Here is a 20,143-nt window from a genome sequence, read left to right on the forward strand (position 1 = left end):
TGAAGTTGCTGGTGACTTGTCAGGGCTGCTGAGAGCAACGTGAGATGCTGTCTCAGATTTAGATCATTTTTTGTTATTCCAGATCCCAGATGTTTTGGGCCACGCCACCCAGTGAACCACAAGATCTTAGCCAAGCCTCAAGTCCACTCGCTCATTCGTCCACCTCCTGGACACCTCCCCTACACCAGTTTTTTTTTTTTTTTTTGCGGTATGCGGGCCTCCCACTGTTGTGGCTTCTCCCGTTGCGGAGCACGGGCTCCGGACGCGCAAGCTCAGCGGCCATGGCTTACCGGCCCAGCCGCTCCGCGGCATGTGGGATCTTCCCAGACCGGGGCACGAACCCGCGTCCCCTGCATCGGCAGGCGGACACTCAACCACTGCGCCACCAGGGAAGCCCCCCTGCACCAGTTTTATTGGAGGAAGTTTAACTTCCTGCCTCCTAGCCATGTACCTGTTAAATCACCTCACCCAGAAGCATCTTTATCCCCACCCCTCTGCTCCATCTTTAATGTGTGTCATTTGTTTGTAATCTTTATAATTATCTATTGGTTTGTTGAATGTGCTGGGCAGTTAGAAATGTCTATAGACATGTCTCTGACTATTGTTGATCAGAGAGTTTAATTAATATTTAGGGTTCAAAGCTTCTCTCTGGGCTGGATGCACAGGGATGCTTTTGTTTCTCACTGGCATCCACTTCATCCTTGTCTGGCATCCCCTTGCTCTTTTTATGTCATCCTTGAGGAATCATCTATTTTAAAAGTTCAATTCAACAACTTTATTATGAGTCCTCAGTCTGTGCCCAGCACTGTGCCAGACTCTGGACTGCCTGTGGGGTTAAGACAGAGTCCGTATCCTGGAGGAGCTTGTGATCCAGCAAGGGAAACAGAAGTTGCCCACAACACTGGCAGGGAGAGCAGAGGAAAGGAGGTGGTCTATGTATGTATACATGGGGGAGGGTCATACACGGCGATGCAGAGAAGGTAGCATATGAACTGGACCTTTTAGCAAAAGTCCTTAAACTGTCCCTTCTTTAGCCCATGACGCTACTCCACCCTTGCCTGGGACCGCTTTTCCCCAGTGGACCCGTTGCGCAGTTGGCTGTCTCTCCTGCCCTTGCCCGAGTCCCTGCAGGCGGGGGGGCAGTGATGAGGGGCGGGGAGGAGAGCCGAGCGGCCTGCAGTGTGGTGCTGAGAGCTTGCCCTTCCCTCCCCTCGCCTCCCTAATTTTGTTCAATCCTTGTGTCAGCATCCCCACCAAGGACCCCTCCGGGGAGTCCCTTATCATGAGCCCTGAGGAGTTTGAGCGGATCAAATGGGCATCCCACGTCCTGACTAGAGAAGAACTCAAGGCCAGGGAGCAGGCCTTCAAGGAGGAGAAGGAAGCCATTGTGGTAGCTACCCCCGTCCCCCATCTATGCAGAGGGGGGTTGAAGAGAAGGGCTGGGGAGAGGCCAGCTTCCCACAAGACTGGGAGCTCTAGTTAGGGGACCCAGAAATGGGGCGTGAACGTGCTAAAGAGGACATGTTGTAGAATTAAGAGTGGGTGTGGGGAGGAACCGCAGGGTGGCGGGAAGGGTGAGGAAGCCAGGCTGAGAAACCCCTGGGCTCTGACAGTGCGGTGGGGTGAGGCGAAACTCATCTGGGGTCAACCGTGGCAGCCGGGCTAGTGCCCAGGGCACAGAGCACAGGCAGTAACCCCCCACTAATCCCGACGTGGCTCGCATAGGACGCAGTGACCACACGCAAGAAGATCATGAAACAGAAGGAAATGGTTTGGAGGACCAGCAAGAAGCTCAACAATCTGGAGGAGGTGGCCAAGGACAGGGCCCAGAACCTCCTTCAGAGAGCCAGGCAGCTGCGGATGGAGCAGGTAGAGGAGCTGAAGGACATGAGCAAGGTGAGCTCTCCGTTCTCCCTCCCTCCTCCTATCTCTCTTTCTCTCTCTTTATTTTGTTTTTTTAATTTAATTAATTTATTTTTGGCTGCATTGGGTCTTCGTTGCTGTGTGCAGGCTTTTCTCTAGTTGCGGTGCTTGGGCTTCTCATTGCGGTGTCTCCTCTTGTTGCAGAGCACGGGCTCTAGCCGCCCAGGCTTCAGCAGTTGTGGCTCACGGGCTCTGGAGCACAGGCTCAGTAGTTGTGGCGCATGGGCTTAGTTGCTCCATGGCATGTGGGATCTTCCCGGATCAGGGCTCGAGCCCGTGTCCCCTGCATTGACAGGTAGATTCTTAACCACTGTGCCCCACCAGGGAAGTTCTATCAAGCTTCCTTTTTTTTTTTTTTTTTTTCCCCTTTGGCCGTGCCACACAGCTTGCGAGATCTTAGTTCCCTGACCAGGGATCAAATCCATGCCCCCTGCAGTGGAAGCACAGAGTCTTAACCACTGGACCGCCAGGGAAGTCCTCCCTCCTCTTATCTCTTATTCACACACCTGACAGCATGAGCTCCAGCTGGAGACAGGGTGCAGGGGTGAAAGGTCAGGGTCTGGCCTTGGCAGGGGAATGGGGTGGAGAGCTGCACTTGCCACGTGCCTGCTGTGTGACCTTCGGCAAGTCACTTGCCCTCCCTGAGCCTCACTTCAGTTGTAAAATGAGGGTGGTGAAACTACTTAGCAGAATTATTGGCAGGATTAAATATGCTAATATATGGGAGAGGCTTTGCGAACTGTGGGTCGATAAATGCATGTGAGGATGTTACTTGTATCTCTATCCTGCTAGTTCAATTCTGGCCACATATGGTGGTCCCAGGCAATTGGGTTCTTTTTGTCGTGTTCAAAGTGCTTCCCTTAGCTGAGAGCATAAAGACCAGAGGCTCATTTGGAATTCTATTGTGTAACTCAGTTGCATGTGGTTCACTTCCTGGCCAAATGAAAAATGCTGACTCCCCAGCCCCTTCATCTACAGTTTCTGTCTCTCAGGTAAATCTTCTCTACTTCCTTTTATTTTCCAAAGCTTTTACTCCATAGTTCCTATTGATGGCTCATGGTTTTTCATTCGATTATGTGTCATGTTGGGCTCTTCTAGTTTAAAAATCTAGTGGCTTGGCCTCTGCAAGAATGTTTGTTTCCCCGAAGTGTAGAACAGCGGGTCTTCACTTGGGGTTCATGGGTCTCTAAGGGGGGACCATGAACTTCTGAAGTTTTATGGAAATTTTGTGTGTACAGATGCAAATGAATTTTATGGAGGAGAAAGCCCATAGCTTTCATCATATTCCCAAAGCGTGATCCATGTCCCCCCAAACACTAAGATCCAATACCCTGAAAGACGCTATTGTTTTGTTTTGTTTTTTTTTTTTTGCGGTATGCGGGCCTCTCACTGTCGTGGCCTCTCCCGTTGCGGAGCACAGGCTCCGGACGCGCAGGCTCAGCGGCCATGGCTTACGGGCCCAGCCGCTCTGCGGCCTGTTGGATCCTCCCGGACTGGGGCACGAACCCATGTCCCCTGCATCGGCAGGCAGACTCTCAACCACTGCGCCACCAGGGAAGCCCCGACACTATTGCTTTTCTGGGCTTGTGAGCACACTCAATAGGATTCTGCTCCCATTTCTCCCCGCTCCCACTTCCATATCCCCGTGATGCATTCCCCCCCCCATCCTTACTCCCAGGCCTAGTACCACAACTTTATTTCCACTCCCCAGATCATCCTCAATGCTAAGTGCCATGCCATCCGGGATGCCCAAATTCTGGAGAAGCAGCTGATCCAAAAAGAGCTGGATGCAGAGGAGAAACGGTTGGATCAGATGATGGAGGTGGAGCGGCAGAAATCCGTTCAGAGGCAGGAGGAGCTGCACAGAAAGAGGCGGGAAGAGAACATCCGGTAAAGAGATGGCTTTGGCACCTTCCTCTCTTAGTCATTTCCATGTGTCTTTAGGTTCATATAGCCTTGCAAAGGGGGAAGACATGAGAAATGGTCATTATCCTCCTCTGTTATTATCTCAAAACCTTTATGGAGTGATTCAGAGAAGCACAGAACTTCTTAAAACTTATTTCCAAGATCACAACAGGTGCTTCATAATCTGGCCCCAATTCAGCCTCATTTTGCACCATTTTCTGCCATCCATTCTATGAGGCTTTCCTTCATTTCCCCCAACATGCCAGGTCTTGACAAAAGCTCATGACTTTTGTTGTTCCCTCTCCTTTGAATACTCTTCTCTTTCCTTTCCCCCCGAAAAACGCGCTCTCATCTTTTAGTATGTAGCTTTGCCGTCTCCTCCCCTGAGAAACCTCCCTCACTTCACCTGGCAGGCTTTAGGGCTCCCGTCTCTGGGTCCCGCCACACCCTCTTTATACTCTGGCACACCCCTCCTTGCACTGTGGTTCCCTGACCCTCACCAGGCTGTATGCTCACTGAGGACAGGATCCCTGTCTTATTCATTTCTGTAGCTTCTGGACCTACCAGAGTGCTTGGACTGTAGTAGGTGCTTAATACGTGTTAGAATGAATAAATTCAGTCTCCTTCATTTTGCAGGAAAGGACAAGTCCCAACGCAGGTAAATTATAGAATCATAGTATCCTGGATTTAGAACGCCAACTATATAATTGAAGAATTACCTCTATAAATAGTCCTTGTAAAAAAAATAGTCATTGCACCACACTGAATGGCAGTTCTTTCTCCCCATCTGTATTCTGTTCTCATGTACCATTCATCTTTGTACTTCTAGTAGGTACCTGGCTCACTATAGCAGGCTCCCAATAAAAGTTTATTTCATGGCCAAGTGGCTCTTCATTTTTTGCATAAACAGTTTTAATGAAAGGAAAATCCCTGCCTTTTCAGCAGCTCTAATGATTTGACCTGGTCCTTATATTGAGTCTAAACCTGCTTCCATGTAACTCTTTTACTCATTGCTATAGTGTATTTCATCTGGAGTCATTCAAGAGCTCTATCTTTATTTATTTATTTATTTATTTATTTATTTATTTATTTATTTATTTGCGGTACGCGGGCCTCTCACTGTTGTGGCCTCTCCCGTTGCGGAGCACAGGCTCTGGATGCGCAGGCTCAGCGGCCATGGCTCACGGGGCCAGCTGCTCTGCGGCATGTGGGATCTTCCCGGACCCGGGCAGAAAGAGGGCAGGAAGGCTGGGAGAGTGGGAGAAGACACAGATTACGATAAGAATCTACGGGAAGGAGTACGAGATTGACATTCAGATAGAGCTCTTGGGATTCCCTGGTGGCGCAGTGGTTAAGAATCCTCCTGCCAATGCAGGGGACACGGGTTCGAGCCCTGGTCCGGAAAGATCCCACATGCCGCGGAGCAACTAAGCCCACGAGCCACAACTACTGAGCCCGCGAGCCACAACTACTGAAGCCCGCGTGCCTAGAGCCCGTGCTCTGCAACAAGAGAAAAGTACAATCTATGAAAGAAAAAAAATCAATAAAGTAGACTGCATGAAATTAAAAAAAAAAAAAAAAGAACGGTGAGCCCCAGAGCCAGGAGTTCAGACGGGAGAGGACCAACCTGCCAGGACCCTCTGGGGAAGGACTTTGGTCTGGGTTCGTGAAGCATAGCCATGTTTAGGGGGCACTTGTCACATTGTTCCTACGATGCCTCCCATCTTGGGGGTTATTTGGGTGGAGGTTAGAACAGAGAGACACAGACCCTTGGTTTCTAAGACACCGTGGCACTGTTTCTTCCCAGAGGAAGACGGCACATTGTGGAACAGATGGAAAAGAAGCAGGAGGAGCGATCGCTGCTTGCCGAGCAGCAGCAACAGGATAAGGAGCAGATGCGGGCGTATATGGAGCAGCTCCAAGAGGAGGATCTAAGGGTAACAGGGCTGCACAGATAATGCCAAGTTCCACCGGCAACAGCAAAAAAGCCCTCCAACACTGTGGGGCTTGAGTGTGTGGGCTGATGTGCCGTCAGGCACACGCTCATTTCACATCGTCGTCACCATCAATTTTTAATTGCCTTATGAAACATTTGTTTGGCTGTGGAGTCATGCTGGGGGAGGAGCAGTGATTTGGATACCGTCCCTGCCTTACTGGAACTTGGGGTCCAGGACTGACATATCCGTGTGAATGGACACATGAAGGAAAGATATGGCTACATGCTTTGCACAGATAAACATAGGGATGTTTTATTGTCTTCGCTCAATTATCTAGGGATATCATAGACTTTGTAGGTGAACAGTAGCAGTGTCTTAGTTCTAGACTCGCTGCTGTTGCCTCATCCAAAGTACATTGCATCTCAGTGTCATTAATTGTGTTGAGGAGTCAAACCCTTTTTTCCTGTTAGCCTAAATAAAATTAGTAAGCGTATCCATTGCAGAAGTAATGATGACACATCTGTTCAGACCAGGTAGACTTAAACAAATCTTCTTCTATTGGCCTCATCTGATCTGTTGCAGTATACAAAGGCCCCTGGCATAGTGAGGTACATGGCAAGCATTTGGGGCATTTATTCTTTTTTCCCCTCAATTTTTCACTTTAAAAAAATTTTATACACACAGACAAGTTGAAAGAACTGTACCACACCCATCAATGCTTCACCTAGATTTAGTGGTTGTTAATCTGCCTGAGTTGCTTGTCTCTTTTAGATGTATATACATATTTTGATATTGTTAAACTATTTGAAAGTAAGTTGCCAGCATCTTGACACTTTGCTGCTGAATGCTTCAGCCTGTATCTCTGAAGAAGGACATTTGCTTACAAGTCAACAGCACCATTATCAACAAAATTAGAATCCAATGATTTTATAATATCATTTCATATTTACTCTACACTCAAATTTATTTAGTTGTTACAAAAATATATTTTCTTTCTTCCAAACCAGGATTCAATCAAGGTTCACACATTGCATTCACTAAGTCTTTTAAGTCTATTTTGATCTAGAAGAGTTCCCTCACTCATTCATTCATTCATTCATTTTCATAGCACTGATACTTTGAAGCATCCAGGACATTTGACTTGAAGAATGTCCCACATTCTGATTTGTCTGATTATTTCCTCATGGTGCCATTTAACTTGTGGAACACATATTCTTTTATTGTTCTCCTCCTTCCCCATGTTTATGGGTGATTGAGTTGTCATCTCCCAGTGAATTTGATGGTGAGGAGTGACAGGGGGCCCTTGAAGGATCTCATGGGGGGCCTTATAATTATGAGGGCTTCTCAAGCACTTGCAGTATGAGGGTCTGTGTGAGGGCTGGGAGGCTGATAACCAGATGGTCAGGGAAGATGAGGGGCAGGCAGCCTTGTGAACTGCTTGAGAAGGGGAGCAACAGGGCCATGAAGACAGACAAGACCTGGCCAAGCTCCTGGCTCAGGAGAGAGAGGGAAAGGGACAGGAAGGACAGGTCTGGGGTAGATACGCAGGAGACTGGAAAATCCAAATTGACTGTGGGGAATGGGCATTGGTGGGTTCATTGAGAAAATTCCAGGTGTCACTGAGTCAACACAATTACTCCAGTGTTAGGTCATTGTCCTTTTCCCGTCCTTCTAGGCACTCCCTGAGTCTCCAGGAAGTATCATTGGGCAGAGGTAGAAACCTCTGCCTTCCCAGCCTAGAACTGCATCATCTCCTGGTGATGCAAGGGCAGCTTTCCCCACCTTGCTAGCAAGATGGAGAGAATAAGGGAGTTTTCTGGGGTTGCTTCATGATGGCTTCAAAGATGAGAAGCAGGGGAAGTCCTTTGGTTTCTTGGAAATGAAATGAACCCACAAAAACAACAAACCAAAAAGTAAATAAATAGGCAAAGAAGTAAGGAAATATATGATTATATGTATGTCATAGATCAGAAGTCAGCAGCTTTTCTAGCTTTGAGGGTCAGTGGGATTAAATACTGCCTGGGGTACCAATGGCACGTGTAAAACTGATGGGGAGAAGGTAGGAAGGAAAGGAAGAAAGGGAAAAGGGGAAAAAAGAGTGTGGGAGTTGGAGTGTCAGGAGGGGAACTGTGGCGTGAGCAAGGAGGCAGGTGCTTGGAGGGTGAGGGGACGCTGGCGGCCGTGACTCAGGCACCACGTGGACCTGGGGGGAGGCACACAGCACTGTGCTGGTCTGGTTCAGGAGGCTTCCTGGAGGAAAGAGCCCTGAACTGGGCAGTGAGCCAAGCTGGGGGAGGGTCAGCAGTGTTGCCTGGGATGCGTCAGGGCAGAAGCTGGGCTGAGGAGGAACTGGGAGGCCAGGTAGCGGTTAGTCTTTGAAGAAATGGAAGGAGCGGGAAGCAGTGTGGGAGGTGGGGTGAGTTGATGGGTAGGAGAGTTTGAAGCAAGGAGTCCAAGTTTGAGACGGTAGGGAGGCCACTGCCCAAGGTCCCAGTGCCCCTCCACATTGGGACCTGAGGATGTGCTCAGAAGTGGTCTGATCATTGGGAGCTTTCAAAGGCTCAGGCTCATTCCTTAGAAGGGATCTTGTCACTCAGGGTGATTGGGACTCTGATGTCCATCACTCATTGTTTTTCTCTCTGAGGTTTTTTCTCTATCTCACTTGCCACTCACCTTGGCCCCCTCTTCCCTGCCTCATTATTGAGTATTTGCTGTTTCCCTCCCAGTATTGGGAAAGAGAAGAAGTGTTACACATGGTCCCTGTCCTCTGGCTGGGACAGAATGAACACACAGGAAGCGAATGGGATCCTCACGGCAACGTATGATCAAGTCCGAGGAGGTGTGGCACCATCTTAAGTGCAAAGGGAATTCAGAAATGCAGAGAGAATGAAAACTTGGGGCAATCAAGTAAGAGCTCCAGAGAAGATTGGAACTTTAGTTTAGACAGACCAGGTTCCAAAATTCTGACTCTGGAGTTCATTAGCTGTATGGCCCTGGGCGAGTTGCTTAAACTCTGAGCCTCAGTTTTTCCACCTGTACAAGAAAGATAACAAGGACTACCTTTCAGGGTTTTTGGGGTACATTTAGGTGCTAGAGGTAGGTTATATAAAGTGTCTTATGAATAAAAAGTACTCAATTAGTGCAATACTCTATTTTTTTTTAACATCTTTATTGGGGTATAATTGCTTTACAGTGGTGTGTTAGTTTCTGCCCCATAACAAAGTGAATCAGTTATACATATACATATGTTCCCATATCTCTTCCCTCTTGCGTCTCCCTCCCTCCCAAATACTCTATTTTATCTATTTTAATCATCACTATTGAACAGAGACCAAAAGTTTGGGTTTGAATAGGGGAAGGAAATTGAAGGCAGGAGGAAAGCATAATGAACAAAGGATAGGATTTTGCCTGACATGGGGGAGACACTGAGTAGAATTTTAAGAGCCTCCACTTCCTGAGAGTTCATAGAGATCCCCAGTGTCAGGGGCTGCTGCAAAGTCAAAGTGAATGAAGACTGCAAAGGGCCATTTGGCTGGAAGAGGTCATTGATGACCCTTGAAAGAACAGCTTTAATCAAGGGCAGTAACTGGAGCTAGACTTCAGAGTGTGCATCTCTCTCCCTGCCTCCATCTGTGTCTCTCCATCCCGAGAGGCCAGTATCTTTTGATCTTTCCCCTTCTACTCTGATGCTCTCTCCCTTCGGTGGCAGGACTTGGAACGAAGACACCAGCAAAAGCTGAAGATGCAGGCTGAGATCAAACGCATCAATGACGAAAACCAGAGGCAGAAAGCAGAGCTGCTGGCTCAGGAGAAGCTGGCAGACCAGATGGTGATGGAATTTACCAAGAAGAAGATGGTAGGGACCTGCTTACCGGTGCCTGGGACTTCTGAGCGGGAATGGGGTGTCTGTCTCAGGGATATGCAGGCATGAGAACTAAGCTAAGGCAAAAGAAGGTAGTTACGTCATCATCCTAAAATCCATGTCCTTAGTTCAAGGGCCTGGCTTCTTTTTCTCTTCAACTTGGCCAGTCCCCTTGTTCATTACCAGAGAGTAGCCTGGAAAGGACACCCCAATTAGGGTATTATTGTCCTTGTTAACACCTTTGATTAGAAGTTGGGGTGAGGGTCAGGTGCAGGCAGGGAAGAAAATGAAAACTATTGGTGAAAGTAAAGTTTTCGTGGATTCCTCATGACCTGGATAATTATATCTTCAGTAATCAATCATGGGTCAGCTGCCCCATAAACTTCTTGTGAAAATTCCTATATTGGGCATCCATCCTATACTGGATGCTAGGCTCAGAAAATAGAGCCTTCAACCACCACCCCCTGTAGTACTTATAAGAACAAATGCACCATGGAACAGGGAGCAATAGGCTTGAACAGTTATAGGGAGATGCAGCTCATGAATGTGTGGAGTCATTCTGGGGCAAGGATGAGTAATGGCATGATTGGGGTCTGTGAGGAATGGAGGGCAAAAGAAAGCTTTTAGGCACGGTTTGGATGGAGTGAGCATGGATTTCTATAAGAAGAGAAGGAAAGACTTGAGCTGGCAGGAAAGTTATTCAACTCCTCATGCGTGGGTCCTGCCTTCCCTACTAGCTTTGAGGTTCCATGATGATACCATACTTCTCTATGGTAGGGATTCTTAATTATGGGCAGGGGGAGGGTGTGGGTGCAATTGGAAAAGGCATATTTGATATACCTCTATACTCCAAATGCAAACGATAGAAAATGAAGCTCAGCAAAGCTCATTTATTGGCTTTGGCTTCCTTACTGGATGCCAGGGATATGCAGGCAACAGAGTGAGAACGCGAGACTGGGGACACGGGGGTTCCAGCATAATAACGATCACACAACTACCATTAATCAAGCATTTAGTCTGTACACAGGCTCTGTGCTGAGGGCTTTGTGTGTTGTCTTATCTAGTCGTTACAACAACCTTGTGAACCTAGTCACTGACTGATTGAAAAGATCCTGAATGCTTCAATGTGTGTCCAGTATCAGACAGGCTGAATGTACCTAGAGTAATGCTATGTGCAACGTATGGGACTCAGCAACTGTTTCCCTGAATGGGCGAAGGTGGTGATAATAAGCCAGTCACGTGTAGGAATTGGTGAACAGTTTCACTGTCTGCAGCAGAGAGTCTCTGGTGGTTGTGATGGGAAACGAGGTAGCGAGATGATGGAGAGCTGAGAGCAGTTGTTGGGAATGCCTTGGACCTTGAGCAGAGCTGCAAGTGTGGAATGATGAGGAATTGCCATTGATTTCTGAGCAGGAGAGGAATATGTCTTGTCTTCATACATGAAAATGTCATTGGCAGGAGAACCTGGGAGAGGCAGGAAACTGGCAAAGGGATCGGGCACTTGGGCATGCCCACAGCCCACCAGAAGAATCCAAGTGTATCACAAGCCCTTCCCTGACCTCACAGTGGTCTCTGTTCTTACAGCCGGGGCTGCCGCTTTAGAGCTAAAGGCAGAGATTGGTGGTGGAAGCCTCCCGAGTTCCCTGCCCTGCCATCTAGGGCAACGTGGAGCAGAGAGACCAGCTTGACACACAGCCAGCTGTGCACAGCTCACAAGCTGACAGCTCATTGGGTGCACAGAAGTCTGGAAAGGTGGAACAAGGCTAAGGAACATTCTTTGTGGGATGATCACATTTCCACCCAACCTAAGCCATTATTAGTCTTATGACTAACCAAGAATCATAGTTGGGAAGCTGTGTATGGAAAGATTTTAGGGATATGTCTGCTTTTTCAGAGAAGTGGCAAAGGGAGCTAATTTTGATAGTTCATTCCTTAGGTATCTGCTAACCACTGGGGGGCCGCACATCGCACGGTTGGCCATTTGCCCAAAAGGACTAATGAGATAACTTCCACCTCCTGTACTTTACAAGACAGGCAGGAAACCACAGTTGTTATTTCTAGAAACTTGGCCCAGCAGCCTTGCAACTTGGAAATTGTGAAGTAGCAGAGAGAGCATGAAGGCTGGGCTCACCTGCATTTGAATCCGTTTGGTAGTTTACTAGCTGTGCCATCTTAGACAGGACCCTTGAATTCTATGCACATCAGTTTCTTTATAATATCAATCTAATGAGATGTTGTGAGGACCACCTGGGATATTACAGGAGAAGGCATTTTGTAAGCAACGAAGCATCTTACAAATGCTGATTAGATTCATGTCAATGATTTGCTAGTCATTTTGCCCTACCTTAAAAGGAGTCAGGAAGGGGTAGGGGGGATATTGAATAGACAAGGGTCTCAGTTTCTCTCTGCAAGCCTGGGGCAATGGGAGCCATGCTGTGAGGCCTTTTCTTCCTGGCAGGCTCGAGAAGCAGAGTTTGAGGCTGAGCAGGAGAGAATCCGGAGGGAGAAAGAGAAGGAGATCGCCCGCCTGAGGGCAATGCAGGAGAAGGCCCAGGATTACCAGGCAGAGCAGGTACCTATTCAGTCTCAGCTTCTCTCGGCCTCTCCCATCCCCTTAACTATTCCTTTGACAGCCTGTAGAATGGTCTCAAGGGTGAGGGTATAGAAGAGAGGATGCAAGTTATCTCGACTTCAGTAGCTGGAGGACGGAGAGATGGGCCTGCTTCCAAGCCCTTGGCAAGCAAGGATCGAGAAGTGTATTACGTGCTTAAGGTCCAAGAGAAAGATTTTGGCTGCCACATAAAGAACTTTCAACCTTAACTAACCACTGAAATGTGTCACCAGAGGAAACTGTGCCATCTCCATCATTAGCAGTCATTAAAGTTAGAAGCAATCGCAGGACAGCCGGGAGGTGTTTCAGGTATAGGGAGAGAACTGGAATGAGCTGGGGGTGGGGGAAGGACAAGATGACCCCTCAGGGTATCTTCTGACCTGAAAGTTCTATGACAGGATTCCCTTTATTCTTTCCTAGCATAACCCTGCTGCTAGAGAAATTCGGGGGGCTTCTCAAAGCAAGCTGGGGCAGAGTCCGAAGTAGGTGTCTTCCTAAAGGGACCTGAGGTTACTTTGCATCCTCACTGGTCTCCCCGCCCTCTCCTTTCCCAGGATGCCTTGCGGGCCAAACGCAACCAGGAGGTTGCCGACAGAGAGTGGCGCAGAAAGGAAAAGGAAAACGCACAGAAGAAGATGGAAACTGAGGCGAAACTGCGGAAAAGTCGGCAAGAACAGGTGGCTTTCAAGGAGCACGCTCTGGCCGTTCAGGTGCAACGGGACCGGGATGAGTTCGAGAGGATTCTTCGGTAGGAGGAGCTGGGAACCTCAGCTTCTCTTCCTGGTACTGTGGCAGGGATGGTCCGTACTGGGTGGAGAGGCAATTTCTGGCCTGTGCACGGACAGATGTGCATCCACCTTGACCAGGCTGGTGGGGTCGTTCTAACTAGATGGATAATTGAAATATTTCAAAGACACTTGAGCCAAGAATTTTATTAAAGAATTGGAAAATAGCACCTACCTGGAAGTGATTAAGGAATTGGTTATTATAGGGATTATTTCCCCGGGAGCATTAAAAGTGTAAGTAAAGGTATAAATCTGGTCTCTTCTGCCCTCCCCACCTCCATGTTCCTCGACAAGTTTGGGCTGAAACTGCAGCAGGGGAGGTTGAAGAGAGAGGGAGAGAAGAACTCACACACTCAGGGTTGCGAGTCATCAGAGCAGGGCTTTGAGGGAGGTCTTTTGACAAATATGTACTAAGCACGTAAAGTCAAGGCTCTGTGTTGGATGCTATGGGAGATATTAGAGATGAATAAAACACCATTCTTGCCCATTCATCTAAGAAGGATGTCAGAGAGTCGTATTTGGATGGGCTTCACCTGTATTTCTCCATCTTTCTGGCCTTGTCAGCTCTTTATCCTTTTATTTTTGTTCTCTATGTTGGCTTAGTTATAATTCCAACACATAAGTGGAAGTTAAGTGTTCACATCTCTCACTGTCTGTCTCCCTTCTCCTACCCCAAAGCAGTGAGCAGTCTCAGTAGTTCTACTTTCTACCAGTTAGATCTTCCACCACCAGACCTGACCCCTGGGACGTTCTACTGGCTCTAAGTGTTCTGGCCTAACTGGGAAAGACTCTCTTCTTGCTCTGGTCCAGACTCTATAACATCAAAAAAATTTTTAAAGGAAACAAACAAGGGAACTCCCTGGCTGTCCAGCGGTTAGGACTCGGCACTTTCACTGCCAGGCCCATTTTCGATCCCTGGTTGGGGAACTGAGATCCTGCATGCTGTGCAGTGCAGCCATTAAAAAATAATAAAATTTAAAAAATAATAATAAAATAGAAAATAAATCAAACAAAATTTTAATTAGGGTGGAGGGCTACAAAAATTACAGAAGTTATGCTCAGATAAGTAGAGATAGAGTGATGCAGCCTATCTTTCTTTTTTTTTTATACAGCAAGTTCTTATTAGTTATCCATTTTATACATATTAGTGTATATATGTCAATCCCAATCTCCCTATTCATCACACCACCGCCCCACCCCTCTGCCACTTTCCCCCCTTGGTGTCTATACGTTTGTTCTCTACGTCTGTGTCTCAATTTCTGCCCTGCAAATCAGTTCATCTGTACCAGTTTTCTAGGTTCCACATATATAAATTAATATACAATACTTGTTTTTCTCTTTTGGACTTACTTCACTGTGTGACAGTCTCTAGATCTATCCATGTCTCTACAAATGACCCAAGTTCGTTCCTTTTTATGGATGAGTAATATTCCATTGTATATATGTACCACATCTTCTTTATCCATTCATCTGTTGGTGGACACTTAGGTTGCTTCCATGACCTGGCTATTGTAAATAGTGCTGCAATGAACATTGTGTCTTTTTGAATTATGGTTTTCTCTGGGTATATGCCCAGTAGTGGGATTGCTAGGTCATATGGTAATTCTATTTTTAGTTATTTAAGGAACCTCCATACTGTTCTCCATAGTGGCTGTATCAATTTACATTCCCACCAACAGTGCAAGAGGGTCCCCTTTTCTCCACACCCTCTCCAGCATTTGTTGTTTGTAGATTTTCTGATGATGCCCATTCTAACTGGTGTGAGGTGATACCTCACTATAGTTTTGACTTGCATTTCTCTAATAATTAGTGATGTTGAGCAGCTTTTCACGTGCCTCTTCGTCATCTGTAAGCCTTCTTTGGAGAAATGTCTGTTTAGGTCTTCTGCCCATTTTTGGATTGGTTTTTTTTGTTTTTTTTTTAATATTGAGCTGCATGAGCTGTTTATATATTTTGGAGATGAATCCTTTGTCCGTTGATTTGTTTGCAGATATTTTCTCCCATTCTGAGGGTTGTCTTTTCGTCTTGTTTGTAGTTTCCATTGCTGTGCAAAAGCTTTTAAGTTTCATTATGTCCCACTTGTTTATTTTTGTTTTTATTTCCATTACTCTAGGAGGTGGATCAAAAAAGACCTTGCTGTGATTTATGTCAAAGAGTGTTCTTCCTATGTTTTCCTCTAAGAGTTTTATAGTGTCCAGTCTTACATTTAGGTCTCTAATCCATTTTGAGTTTATTTTTGTGTATGGTATTAGGGAGTGTTCTAATTTCATTCTTTTACATGTAGCTGTCCAGTTTTCCCAGCACCACTTATTGAAGAGACTGTCTTTTCTCCATTGTATATCCTTGCCTCCTTTGTCATAGATTAGTTGACCATAGGTGTGCAGGTTTATCTCTGGGCTTTCCATCCTGTTCCATTGATCTATATTTCTGTTTTTGTGTCAGTACCACATTGTCTTGATTACTGTAGCTTTGTAGTATCATCTGAAGTCAGGGAGTCTGATTCCTCCAGCTGTGTTTTTTTCTCTCAAGACCACTTTGGCTATTCGGTGTCTTTTGTGTCTCCGTACAAATTTTAAGATTTTTTTGTTCTAGTTCTGTAAAAAATGCCATTGGTAATTTGATAGGGATTGCATCGAATCTGTAGATTGCTTTGGGTAGTATAGTCATTTTCACAATATTGATTCTTCCAATACAAGAACATGGTATATCTCTCCATCTGTCTGTAACATCTTTAATTTCTTTCATCAGTGTCTTATAGTTTTCTGCATACAGGTCTTTTGTCTCCTTAGGTAGGCTTATTCCTAGATATTTTATTCTTTTTGTTGCAATGGTAAATGGGAGTGTTTTCTTAATTTCTCTTTCAGATTTTTCATCATTAGTGTATAGGAATGCAAGAGATTTCTGTGCATTAATTTTGTATCCTGCAACTTTACCAAATTCATTCATTAGCTCTAGTAGTTTTCTAGTGGCGTCTTTAGGATTCTCTATGTATAGTATCATGTCGTCTGCAAACAGTGACAGTTTTACTTCTTCTTTTCCAATTTGAATTCCTTTTATTTCTTTTTCTTCTCTGATTGCCATGGCTAGGACTTCCAAAACTATGTTGAATAATAGTGGTGAGAGTGGACATCCTTGTCTTGTTCCTGATCTTAGAGGAAATGGTTTCAGTTTTTCACCATTGAGAACGATGTTGCCAGCCCTAGCTTTAAGTTCAATTTCACCTTTTTCTAGGTTAGCATCTGGACCTAGGGTCTCCAGGGCCATGTGACCACCACAATGGGCATCTCCAAGTGCTAGGAGCATCTCTTCCATGGCCAGCATTCTAACTTTTCCTACTTCAAGAGCATGGCCTCCTCTATGGCCTATATATGGACTTCCTGCTTCTGGACAGAGGGATGCCTTTAACTGTCAGCCTGTTGACTAAGCAGAAATAGCTGACCTTCCCTACCCAATGGTTCTCAGAAATGCCTGGAAGCTTTCAAAGAGTACTGGTGCCCAGGAGCCAACTCCAGAGATTCTCATTTAACTGGTCTGGGGTGAGGCCCAGGCATCAGTAGTTTTGAAAGCCCCGAGATGATTGTAATGCAGCCAGCCTCCAGGATCCCTGCCCCAGCCCTGTGAAATTACCAGGCCCTTCCCTGTTTAGATTTCCAATTGCCTGCCACCCCAGGGGCTCTCTAGTGACACATACAGTTTCCCCATTTCCACCCTGTTTCACGTAATGTGAAACAATAAAAAAAACTGTTCTCTATATAGGAAAATAATGGCAAGGCAAGGAGGAGAATCTTTCTGCTTTCATAGATGTGTCCGAGCAGTGGGGATTTGGTGTATAAGTACAGAGGGGCAAGGAAGTCAGCAGTTTTCTTCTGATAAACCTGGAAGGTATAGAATTTTAGGAGGTGTCTACATGGTGTAAAAGAGCTGCTGAGCACCGAGAGGACATGCCATGCATGGTGGAGCTTGGAAGATAGCTAGAGGGAAATGAGTCTGTGAAGTGGTGCTTTTGGTTGGGGTATGAGTGACCCCAGCTGAGAGGTCCTGGCCTAAGGTGATTTTACATTTAGTTTTTGTTTTTGATTACATTGAGGAAGAAAGAAGGAGTTAGCTCAGGATGGCCTATGACTGCATTTCCTCTGAGATGTGAATACATTTCATTTGAGTTTTTTTTCTGGGAACATCTGGCCTACATTAGCCGTTTTCCTTCTGATGTCAGGGTTCGTGAAGTTTTCTTGTGGAAGAGGCTCCTGAGAGTAGTAAGAAAAATCAGAGATAACAGGCTAAGTTCCTTCTTCTTCCAGCAACTAAGAACCAGCATTGCAGATTTTACAACTTCTTTGAACTTCCTAAACATCCTCTTTGTTGGTTTTGTTAATGTCATTATTATTGTTAGTGGAAAGGAAGGAAGAGAGAGAGAAAGAAAGCTATCTCAGAACAAGCTGGAGAGGAGTTAGGCATCCTTATAGGAGAGAAGAGTAGGAACAGTAGCTTCCAGTGGGTGACATCCTGGCTGTAGGGCCAGTTACAAAATTTGCAGGGCTCAGTGAAAAATGAGAATGTGGAGCCCTTTGTTCAACAATTAAGAATTTCAGAACAGTGACAGCAGAGCCTTAGCTCCGGGCCCAAGCGTTGGGCCCTTCTAAACATGCCCATGGCATAGAGTCACACGCCATGAACCCGGGCCTGGCTGGGATCAGCCTTTGGGGCTGATCTCTGAGCCACAGAAGAGAAGGGCCTGAGTGTGGAGGGCCTTGGTCTCTGCAGCGTGTCCTAGGAGGAGCCTACCCAGCAGCTGCCCCAAAGACTTCCCTGGGCTGGGACAGCTCAGCCTAGCCCATTCGACCGTGTCCCTCCTCTAGGGCTCAGAGAGAGCAGATTGAAAAGCAGCAGCTGGAGGAAGAGAAAAAGGCCATGGGGCGCTTACAGTATGCCAATGAGCTCCAGCGCCAGGTGCGGGAGAACCAGCAGAAGCAGCTGCAGGACCGGATCGCCACCTTCGAGGAAGGCCGGCGCCTCAAAGAGGAGGCCCAGAAGTGGCGTGAGCGCATTGAAGGCATCAAGAAGAAAAAGATAGAGGAGCTGAGGTGTGCCGGCATCCCTTCCTGCCCAGCTCCTCTCCTCTTCCCCAGGGAGGTGGGCTGGGAAGTGTGGGATTAAGGGAATGAAGGGATGGTGACAGGGGTGTGGAGAGGGCCTGACTCCAGGCCCACATGGGCTGTGGCCCTCTGAAGGGGGCTCCTGGAGAAAGTTCTGGGATGGGGTCTTCCTGGCTCTCTGGGAACTCCTTGGCAGGATGCTGGAGGCTTGACAGGGATGTGTTTGGGGGATGGATTGGGGGACCAGGGTTGGGGTACACGTCCCAAGGTTCTGTAAATGCCTGCTTCTGCTGCCTCCTCTTTGGTCTCCTTCTCTATCCCTACCCGTTACACCCTTTCCGCCCCTTACACCTGTGTTTCTCCTGCAGAGCCACCGGCCTTCCTGAGAAGTACTGCACTGAAGCTGAGCGCAAAGCTAACATCCCACCCGACACCTCTGTGGACTGAGGGTGCCTCTCTGCCCCTCGGGATGCCTTCAGAGGGCAGCTTCCTCCCAGACTCTCGGTGTCCATAACTGCAGCTAATCTAGACACTTCTGAGTTACAGATTAAATCTATTCTACTTCTCTAAGGAACAGTCCAGCTTTCTTGCTGCGGGGATGTGGCTGCCACGGGCACTGAACGAGGAGCAAAATAGGTTATGGGAGCCCCAGGTTGTGGGCCGTATGATGCTCAGAGGCAGAGAATGGAAGGATGCTCTCTCACGGTCAGCCCTCCTAAGCCAGATGGTCCCTTTGTCCTGGTGTCTCCTGGCTTTTCTGTGACTCTCTGGGATGCTGTCATCATGTCCACTTTCAGCTCAGTCTTATCTCTGTCCCCATTCCATGCCCAGCTCAGAGGCACTTTAGGGCAAGGAGCTAGAGATGCTCTCTCAGGGTGGGGCTGGGGCAAGGGCTGGGTTGGGCGGTGCTGGGAAGGAGGTGTCAGAGCTCTTAGCAGTTGCGTGCCTGTGACCCAGATCATGAATGTGGAGAGGGTGATGTTTGAACCTGTGGCTCACACTCCTGTCTCAACCCTCTCATGCCAGAGCCCTTTCAATGCCAGGCAGTGTCACGACATAGGCACCCACTCCATCCTCCATCGGGGCATGACCAGGGCCCAACGTCTCACCCTGCCAGCCTGGTCCCCTCACCCAAACACAGCCCCCCGCCCCACTCAAGTGGCCGGCTCTCCTTAGTCCACCCCTCTCCAACAAGTGAGGCTCCCCAGAGCTTTATCCCCAAAGATAAAGATCTGTGTTAGCTTGCCTCGCTTTTCCCCCAGATATTCTTCATTCATTCATTTACTCATCCAAGTACCTCTGAGTGCCTACCATGTGCTGGGTACATTCTAGTGAAGTCAGTTCTCAGTGAATCAGCAGACCTGTTTCCATCTCCACAGAAGCTTCTCATCTGTGTCAGTCAGTCTGCTCTTGCTTCCCACTGCGCCCGTGCTGCTTCCCACAAAATTTCTTGTAGCTTTAGAAGAGTCTCCCCCTATTTGGAAGGACCTGGATGATCTGGCTTCCATTTTGGGCTGTGTGCTAGCTTTCCGGGATGGAGCCATTTCCCCCATTTTTGTATGCCTTTGAGGGGAAAGGGCCTCCATCCGGCTCCCATCACTATGGCAGCCTCTTTCCTTCTCGGTTTCATTTCCCAAATCCAGAGCCGAGTCTTGTCTCCTTCGGTGGGTCCTGCACTAAGAGGAGGCAGAAGATAGCTGCTGGGCGCGTCCCCAGTGTTTACAATGCCAGGTTACAAGGACCTCCGGCAAGAGTCCTCTTTTCACAGGGCCCAGGGAGAGTGGGCAAGCTGCTTCCTGTGCTTCCTCTGCCTCAGGACAACTGCAGCTTCCCCAGGCACCTTCCTCACCTTCCCCACCACAGAAGACTGCAGCCCCCTTTTCCCCCAAACCAGGTGGGCAGCCCCACCAGCTGCTAGGGGAAGAGGCTTTCTCACCTTCCCTGCTCCATACCCCTAAGCGCATACCTCCTACCTAAAGAAGTTAATCCCTTCCTCCCTAGGGGTCTTGGGAAGATGTGGTACCCAG

General features: G+C 47.5%; 1 protein-coding gene across 2 annotated transcripts in view; it reads left to right on the forward strand.

Moving 5' to 3' along the window:
- The window catches only part of CFAP45 (cilia and flagella associated protein 45), a 28,372-nt gene extending 9,686 nt beyond the window's left edge, over nt 1-18,686 (forward strand). The window contains exons 4-12 of one of the 2 annotated variants that reach the window (XM_029230217.1): nt 1,246-1,390; nt 1,726-1,896; nt 3,635-3,813; nt 5,636-5,765; nt 9,475-9,621; nt 12,086-12,199; nt 12,793-12,986; nt 17,880-18,104; nt 18,485-18,686. In XM_029230217.1, coding sequence (XP_029086050.1) covers nt 1,246-1,390; nt 1,726-1,896; nt 3,635-3,813; nt 5,636-5,765; nt 9,475-9,621; nt 12,086-12,199; nt 12,793-12,986; nt 17,880-18,104; nt 18,485-18,563 — 1,384 coding nt within the window. In that variant the 3' untranslated portion in view covers nt 18,564-18,686. The remainder of the gene's footprint in view (nt 1-1,245; nt 1,391-1,725; nt 1,897-3,634; nt 3,814-5,635; nt 5,766-9,474; nt 9,622-12,085; nt 12,200-12,792; nt 12,987-17,879; nt 18,105-18,484) is intronic. The other variant, XM_029230216.1, reaches the window with a different exon arrangement.
- Nucleotides 18,687-20,143: the final 1,457 nt, after the last annotated feature.

Source organism: Monodon monoceros, unplaced genomic scaffold, assembly GCF_005190385.1.
Source record: "Monodon monoceros isolate NGI ecotype Baffin Bay Population unplaced genomic scaffold, NGI_Narwhal_1 Super_Scaffold_18, whole genome shotgun sequence".
In the NCBI taxonomy this organism is placed as follows: Eukaryota; Metazoa; Chordata; class Mammalia; order Artiodactyla; family Monodontidae; genus Monodon; species Monodon monoceros.